At 34.1% G+C, this 9,372-nt stretch overlaps 1 protein-coding gene across 1 annotated transcript; it reads left to right on the forward strand.

The window, feature by feature from the left end:
• The first annotated feature begins 3,493 nt into the window (after window positions 1-3,493).
• Window positions 3,494-9,070, forward strand: LOC127076555 (disease resistance protein RUN1). Its single transcript, XM_051018237.1, has 6 exons — window positions 3,494-4,035; window positions 4,416-4,496; window positions 4,714-5,812; window positions 6,257-6,532; window positions 6,713-7,492; window positions 8,215-9,070. Exons 1-6 carry the CDS (start codon window positions 3,587-3,589, stop codon window positions 8,923-8,925), a joined length of 3,396 nt encoding a protein of 1,131 aa, XP_050874194.1. The 5' UTR covers window positions 3,494-3,586; the 3' UTR covers window positions 8,926-9,070.
• The last annotated feature ends 302 nt before the right edge of the window (window positions 9,071-9,372 follow it).

Below are 9,372 nucleotides of genomic sequence, written 5' to 3' on the forward strand. Positions count from 1 at the left end.
GTGAAAGTCATTACAAGAAGAAACGAGACGAAACATACGAAAAACGAGAAAAGAAACATGTTTTGCATACATGGCGCTCTGCATGGAATTCAACATGGCGTTCACCACGGAGGTGGCCATGACATTGATGAAACATCCCACGTCCCAACAAATGCCAAGACCAAGTCTGCACGTTTTAAGCCAGTGGCGTTCGCCACAGAGGGTATGGCATTCACCACACCCTGCAAATCCGGATATGCGCAGGCAGTTGAGGAATTTCAGCCACTCCTCCCTACTTTCTCTCACACGAATTTAGCTGTTTGGCCTGATTTTTATAGGTTATTAGAGCACTACATATTCATGTTAGGACTCATATTTTAGACATCCAAGCTTAGTGCAGCATAAGCCATATAATTCATCATTTGGAAGCTCTAACTCTTTACACCTAGGGGTTATTGCACTTGTTCTTGGATTAAGTTTGGAGCATTTATTTTGTAGCAGTTAATCTTGTCGGCATTATTTTTGCATTCAAGTTTTCCGTTGATTTATTTCTGTACCAGATTCAAGTCTTCATTGGAGCATGCTTTTATAATTAAGCAATTTTTATTATATCATTTTGTTCCTTTATATGCAATTTTATTTGTCTTACTTTGCAAAATCTATCTATTTCAAGCTTTCTTTTCTGCATTGAGTCATTATATTTTTATTAATCGCAAGTTCCTGTCTTACTTTAATTTACAAGTTTAATTTACCTATTGCATGTTTTAATCTTAATTGTTATGACTAATATGTTTACTTCCAAGTTTCAACTGCATGTTTCTTTGTTTACCATGAATGTATCTGGCTAAACTAATAGTGATGGAATGTCAGGACCGTTGATTCAACGACACTCTATATGTTACCCCTTTAGAAATACTCTTGGAACTGTTTTGGTTTTATTTCAATTTTTTGTCATAAATTTTGATTTGGCCACTACGAAAGTAGGACCGTAAATACACCAGGTAAGATTGAAAGTCGTTTGTTACTAAATATTAAATTGTTAAGTTTTTAATTAATAAATAACGCGAGAGCACTTTATTGATTGATTAGGAAGGTTCGATATTTCTAGAAAGTGATTTTAAAACTATTTTCGGATGCGTTTATAGGTTTAGGATCTGGTTGACAGAGTGAAAGTCGGGAACCCTTTAAAGTCAAGTTTTCCAACCACAACCTTTTTTTAACTAAGTAAAAGAATATAATTTCCAAGAAAAGGTTTTTCTTCTTTTACGCAAATGCACCGGGTATGCGAGAGCGAACAATATAAAATAGTGGATAAAATCTGGTCCCGAATACGCGAGAGCAACGATTTCTTTTTAATTAATTCTTTTTCAAGGAAGAAAATATGAGTAATAAGAGTCTCATTGGTCAATTAGAGTCACATTCCAATATTACATATCTGAATTCATTCAAGTTTATTATTTTATTTTGCTTATTCAAATATTTGTTCAAATCACCTTAGATAAACACCGTAGTAATAGAAAACGATAGATTGACGGTTATGTCTCTATGGGTTCTAAAACCTTTTCTATTACTCTAATAGACTCCGTACACTTGCGGATACTAACCGTCTGGGTTCAAACTTGTGGATGAAAGAGCTTTCGCTTAAGGGGGGATATAATGAATGGACTCACACTTGACAGGGAGATTGTTGAGAAATAAGTGTGAGTTCTCAGTCCCACATTGCTTAGAAATATGGAGTGGATCACTTTATAAGTAAGAGGACTCATACACATATCACCTTAAGGTTTTGGGTGAGTATGTGGTCTCTCTCTCTCTCTCTCTCTCTCTCTCTCTCTCTCTCTCTCTCTCTCTCTCTTTTTTGGATAATCTTTTACCTTTAGGTGAGTGTTTGACCCAATGTGAATGTTTTCCCCTCATGATGTCCATTAGTGGTATTAGAGACCTAGTTCGACTTTATGGGGGAACGAGAGTTGGATCCGATATTGGATTCTATTATAGGATGTGGGGGACTCGTACATGTGGGGGAGAATGTTGGGTGTAAGTGTGAGTGGTTAAAGTCTCACATTGCCTATGAATGGATGTAATGTTGGATTTATAAGAGAGATAACCCATTTACCTAACATCTTAAGATTTTGGGTTAAGATGTGGCGTCTCCCTCTCTTGTGGTTTTGGAGCATTAGTCTCATTGGTGCTCCCGACTCTCTTGAACTCCCCAACAGACATTTGAACGTAGTCAAACATATACTTCGTTATCTAAAGGGAAAATGGACATGCGTTTGTTTTATTCCAAAGTATCCAAATTATAATTAACAGATTATGCAAAAATAAGTTACTTGTCAAATTCTCATAATAGTATATCACACATATTATTTGTTTACTTATGGTGGTACAACTATTTCATGGAGATCTGTGAAACAAATTATAGCAGCAACTTCAATTAATTATGAAGAAACTTTTAACACTACATGAGACAAGTCGATAATACGTTTGATTGAGATCCAAAATTCAACACACACAAAATATTTGTGGTTTGACTTCTGGAAAAAGAAATACAACAATCATATATGAAGATAATACTGCATGCATTACTCAACTGAAAGATGGTGGTTACATTAAAGGAGATTGAACAAAACACATTTCTCCAAAGTTCTTTTTCACTCATGATCTTCAGGAAAGTGGCGATATAAGCTCCGATAAATTTATTCATGTGATAACCTTGTAGACCTTTTCACAAAGTCACTCACTAGTGGAACTTTTAACCAACCGGTGCAAAAGATTGGTCTTCATTGTCAAAGAAATAATCATTTAGCTAGGGGGAGAAATGCATTTTTTTAAAAGGATATTGTACTCTTTTTTCTTCACTAGATTTTATTCTCACCTCATTTTTTCTAATATGGTTTTAACGAGGCATATCCTGAATAAACATCAAAGGGGAACTATTATGAATGATGAATAATTGTCTTCCTATAATTTACTTTCTTATTTGTAATAAGTTTGTATTGGTTAGTAACATGATAGTTCCCTCACAAAGAATGTTGTACTCTTTTTCCTTCACTAGAATTTTTTCACTAGGTTGTTACTAGTAAGATTTTAACGAAACATATTTTTGATGAACATCAAGGGGGAGTGTTATAAAAGAAATGATTATGGATGTTCATCAATTATGAGATTTCATATTGATTTTTTATTTATAATATATGCCCTATAAATAAGACATGTATTGTATTTGAAGGACTCACTTAGAATAAGAATAATATAATAAACTTTTTGATTTTACTCCAGTTTTGATCCATTAATAATTTTAAAAGATTGATCCAATCGAATTTATCTCCGATTTTCAATCAAATTGGTTGAACTGGCCGATTCAATCCAATTTTAAAAATAAATTGGTCTAAACATTTTAAGTATCCGAAATAACGGCAAAAATAAAAAGTGAAAAACTACTTTTGTGAAAAGGTACTATCAACTAAATTAACAAAGTAACTAAACTAGCCAAGTAGTTAGTCAAAATAGCTCGACCCATTTATGTAAACAATTTTCAACTGTCTTGAACGTTGACTCTAAATGCTTGATTGATTCCTTCATTTTCTCATCTCATAACAAATCCATGTTTCGTCCTCGTCGTCCTCCTCCTTCGTTTTCTTCATCATCATCCAGACCCCAATGGATCTACGACGTGTTCATCAATTTCAGAGGAGAAGATACTCGCAGCAGTTTCGTTTCTCATCTCTATGCTGCACTCTCAAACGCTGGAATCAACACTTTTCTTGACGATGAGAATCTTCAAAAGGGAAAGAAACTTGGACCAGAGTTACTGCGAGCAATAGACGGTTCTCAGATATTCATCGTTGTTTTCTCGGAAAACTACGTTCACTCTAGTTGGTGTCTTGATGAACTCCAACAAATCATGAAATTTCACACAGATAAGGATCGAGTTATTATGCCTGTATTTTACGGTATTACCCCTTCGTATCTACGCAAATATGCTAAGCAAACTTTTGGAGAAGCTCTCACTAGAAGTAGCGACAGAAATAAGTTTGATATTAGTGATTACAGGTAAATTGTTTATTCTGTTTTGGTTACTCATATTGCAAGTATGCATATAAGAGTATTTGAACTCGATATACTTGGTTTCATGAATTGGTTGCTATCAATAGAATTGATTATATCTTTCAAAATTGATTCTACTTGAAATTTGGATTTATAGCTTTTGAGTCTAAACTATTATTTACACCCAAGAGAGATATAAACCACAAGTTATAAGTTTAAAATGTGGCCTTGCCAAGAGCCATAAGTTATAAACTCAAAAAATGCCTATGCCAACTAGAACTAAGGGTGCTAAGTTGATTTGATTGCAAATTGAGTCAAATGTTAGTTAATGATTTGATGTACATTTTTGTCTTTTGAAATATTTTTTGTTGTAATAATCAATGCAGTGATGATGTGAAGGAAAATCTACAAAAGAAAGCACTCATCGGTGCTTCGAATTTGTCTGGCTGGGACATGAGTAATTACAGGTAATGTTTTCTTCTTTTACATAACTTGATTTCTAATAGATTACTTGCAACTTGGAAGTGCACATTCAGAGTATTAGAACTTGATTATGGGTGTTAGTTCACTTGATTGGAAATTGAGTCAAATACCAGTTCATGATTAGCAGTACTATGTTATAAGCTTCTAATCTTTCATTATTTATGACCATTTTTGTCTTTTGAAAAATATTTATTATTGCAGTAATGAAAGCAATGTTGTGAAGACAATTGTTGGCGAAGTTTTGAAAAAACTAGACAAAAAATGCTTAACTATACCAGATTTTCCAGTTGGACTAGAATCCCGCGCGGAACAGTTGATTCGGTTTTTAAGACAGAATACAAGAGGAGTTTGTTTAGTAGGGATTTGGGGAATGGGGGGGATTGGCAAAAGCAGCATTGCTAAAGTCATCTACAATAACCTTTGTTATGAATTTGAAGATCGAAGCTTCCTATCTAATATTAGAGAACGTTGGGAGAAAGATAGGGGTCCAAATGATTTACAAGAACAACTTCTTTCGGATATCCTAACAAGAAAGATAGAGGTGCAAAGTGTTGAGTGGGGAAAAGCTATGATCAATGAACGACTCTGCACAAAACAGGCACTTGTTGTACTTGACGATGTTAGTACGCGTGAGCAATTAAATGCACTATGCGGAAATCGAAATGGGATTGGTCCCGGAAGTATAATAATCATCACAACAAGAGATGCGCGTCTGCTTGATATCCTTGGAGTTGACTTTATTTATAAAGTGGAGGAATTGAATAAGTATGAGTCCCTTGAGCTTTTTAGTTGGCATGCGTTTAAGGAGGCGAGTCCAACTAAAGAATTCCTTCCCCTCTCAGGAGGTGTAGTTTCCTATTGTGGTGGACTGCCACTAGCTCTTGAAGTCCTTGGATCTTATTTGTTCAAGAGGAGAAAAGAAGACTGGCGGAGTGTATTATCAAAGCTAAAAAAGATACCAAATGATCAAATACATGAGAAACTAAAAATAAGCTTCGATGGCTTAGAGGATCGAATGGAAAAGGATATATTTCTTGATGTATGTTGTTTCTTTATTGGTAAAGATAAAGCTTACGTTACAGAGATACTAAATGGTTGTGGACTTCATGCTGATATTGGAATAACAGTGCTGATAGAAAGAAGCCTCATAAAAGTTGAAAAGAATAGTAAGCTTGGAATGCATGCCTTGATACGAGACATGGGAAGAGAAATTGTTCGTGAAAGTTCACCCGAGGAGCCTAAGAAGCATAGTCGATTGTGGTGTCATGAGGATGTAGTTGATGTATTAACCGACCATACCGTAAGAATTTTTTTACACTGCATTTTGATTTTTTTAATCATCTTTCGCTATGGTTTTAAATGTTTTTTACTTTTCCCATCAATTGGCTGAAAATATTGGGATTCACTATTTCACAAGTTTTAAAGATGCAATATAAAACATAATTTATCTGTGGTGTCTCTTCTCCTATATACAACTTAGGCTTAGGTGTTCCTATCTATTTCTTTGTACCTTAGGTTTTTTGTCCATGTTAAAAATCTAATATAAATTTCCATTCAAGTGTCTTCTTGTAGCATCGCAAGTTTTCGGAGAAGTTCGTTAGTGAGAATCATGTCATTTTATACATGATTGTATTTGTTACTTCGTGTAACAACTCAAGTTGTACTTATTTCTTTTTGGTTACCAAACAACAAATTAAGGTTTCCATTTTATTTTATTTTTCTATGATCTTTCTTTGTGTCACAGGGAACAAAAGCCATTGAAGGATTGGTTATGAAGTTGCAAGGGACCAGTAGTGATTGCTTTGATACTATTGCTTTTGAGAAAATGAAGAGATTGAGATTGTTGCAACTTGATAATGTACAATTCAGCGGAGATTATGAGTTTTTTCCAAAGAACCTGAAATGGCTTTCTTGGCAAGGATTTCCTTTAAAATACACGCCAGAAAACTTTTATCAGAAAAATCTAGTTGTTATGGACTTAAAGCACAGTAATCTTACACAAGTTTGGAAGAAGCCTCAGGTACATATATCTCTAGATATTTTCCTTTTATAATCATGGTTAATGGAAATAGTTATTTTTTCCACTGTTTCATTTTGCATCTTATCCTCTAATTTTTATTTAGAACATTTATTTTCTTGTTGTAGTTGACAGAGGGACTGAAGATCTAATTTTTCTATTAAATAAGTATTTTTCTTGCAGTTGTTGCAGAAGCTAAAAATTATCAATCTCAGTCATTCCAAGTACTTAAAAAGCACCCCTGACTTTTCAAACTTACCGAACCTAGAAAAACTCGTTATGAAGGATTGTCAAAGTTTGTCCGAGGTGCACTCTTCCGTTGGAAATCTCAAGAATCTTCATCTGATAAATTTGAAGGATTGTACAAGCCTTAGCAATCTCCCAAGAGAGATATATCAATCGAAATCGTTGAAAACTCTCATTCTCTCTGGCTGTTCAAAGATTGACAAGTTGGAAGAAGACATGGGGCAAATGGAATCCTTGACAACCCTGATTGCCAAAGATACATCTGTAGAAAAAGTTCCCTATTCAATACTAAGATTAAAAAATATTGTATATATATCCCTATGTGGATATGAAGGATTATCGCGGGATGTTTTTCCATCTATCATTAGCTCTTGGATGTCACCAACAACGAATTCCTTATCACGCATTCCTCCTTTGGGTGGCATGTCAAGGTCTCTTGTTTCCCTGAACATAGAGACTAGTAATTTGGATTTGGTCTATCAGACAGAAATACTTGGCAGCTGTTCAAACCTAAGAAGTGTTTCGGTACAATGTGACTCAGAGATTCAACTGAAACAAGAATTCAGATGCCTTCTTGATGATCTATATGGTGCAGGTCTTACTGAATTCAGAACATCACCTGCATCACAAATTAACGATCTTTCCTTAAGATCTCTTTTGATTAGAATTGGAAGTTGCCACATTGTCATGGATACTCTTGAGAAGAGCTTATCACAGGTTCCTTCTCAATCCTTCCACCTTTACTGGTCCATTATATTATTTTTTCTTCTTTTTCTACTTATCATTGCTCTTTAACTTTATCTATATTACATTTATTACATTTTTTTAGCTTATTCATACAGATAACACATTCTTAACTTTAGAAGGATAGTTGAATAACTATTAAAGTTATACACGAGTTTAGTCCTTCAAATATAGAAGGAGAAAAAGGAACAAAATAGTGAAGTTATATTTATTGTTGATGTAAATGATATAATGCAAATCACTAGCTCAACAATTGTTTTTTTTTAAAAAGTATTTTAAGTATATAACTACAATCTAACAAGAATCAGGTGACTAGATAATTTTTGTACCTATATTGAGTTTGAAAAGTGTTCATATATGTTGTTTTTTACTCTCAACATAAGTAAGAATCCATAACAGTATGGTAAATGTTGCTACAATGTTACCCTTTGTTAGAAAAGTAAGCTTCTAGATGTTTCATAGGTTAGCTCATAAGCCTTTGGTATTCTTGAAGAAGTGATTTACTTTCTAGAATCAACTGAATGTGAAAAGATGAGTTGTAGGAAAGTGGAAAGGAACTATATGAAAGCAACTATATTGTTTGTTTTCATTCTCTCAATTTCCTTGTATATATTTTTCTGTATAGTACACTATTTTGACACAATGAATGGAAGAAAATGTCCATAATACATAAATAACATATGTTCATGATACAGAGATTGGCAACCAATTGTAGTGATTCATTCCTTCCGGGTGACAATTATCCTTCTTGGTTGGCCTATAGAGGTGAAGGACCTTCAGTACACTTTCAAGTTCCCGAGGATGCTGATTGTGGGATGAAGGGAATAACTCTATGCGTTCTTTATTCGTCAACACCAGAAAACCTGGCAACTGAATGTTTCACTAGTGTCTTGATTATTAATTACACAAAATTCACTATCCATATTTACAAAGGAGACACAGTAATCTCATTTAATGATGAAGATTGGCAAAGTGTGGTATCAAATTTAGGAGCTGGTGACAATGTGGAGATTTTTGTAGCTATTGGACAAGGATGGATTGTTAGAGAGACTGCTGTCTATCTAATATATGACCAGTCAAATGGTATGGAAACTGAGTCATCTAGTGAAGCAAAAATTGAGCCGTTACATGAAGTGGAAGTGCAACCATTATCTAATGGGAAGAGAGAGCCATCATCACCTGATGTGAAGACAGAGCCATCATCACCTGATGTGAAGACAGAGCCATCATCACCTGATGTGAAGACAGAACCATCAGCTGAAGAGGAAGTACAGCCACCACCTGATGTGAAAATGGAACCATCGCGTGTGGTAAACGATGAACTGTTACCGAAGAAAAATAGAAAGTATTTTACAAGACTTATAAAGAGAGTGGGAAATTTTTTATTATGCTTGAATCAGAATTGAGATATCACCAATTTATTACTGTGCAAGCCTATTGTTCTAATATGGAACTCTCTTGAGATCTCAACATTTCAATCATATGAATGTGCCTCTTTGGTGAACAACTCGGTATATTAATTCTTAACTAGTTCTAGTCATTTGTTTAAGAGTCTTAGTTATAAAATGTATTTGCTTAAGACACAAGGGTTCTTAAATTCAAATATTGAAAGATTAAACTTCCATTGAACCAATGAATCATAAATCATTCTAAAATGGATCAAATGATATAAATCATTAAGCAGAGAGTTATAATATAGAATGATGGCCTTGTTTTTTATAACAAAATATACAAGAGAGAATCTTTTAGAAAAAGAAAAATAGAGAAATAAATTACGTAAAGATGTTGGTAGTTGAATATTTAATAGCTGACATAAGATACTTTTAGAAAATTGTTTAAAAAAAAGGCTATGA

This window comes from Lathyrus oleraceus, chromosome 4 (assembly GCF_024323335.1).
Source record: "Lathyrus oleraceus cultivar Zhongwan6 chromosome 4, CAAS_Psat_ZW6_1.0, whole genome shotgun sequence".
Classification (NCBI taxonomy): domain Eukaryota; kingdom Viridiplantae; phylum Streptophyta; class Magnoliopsida; order Fabales; family Fabaceae; genus Lathyrus; species Lathyrus oleraceus.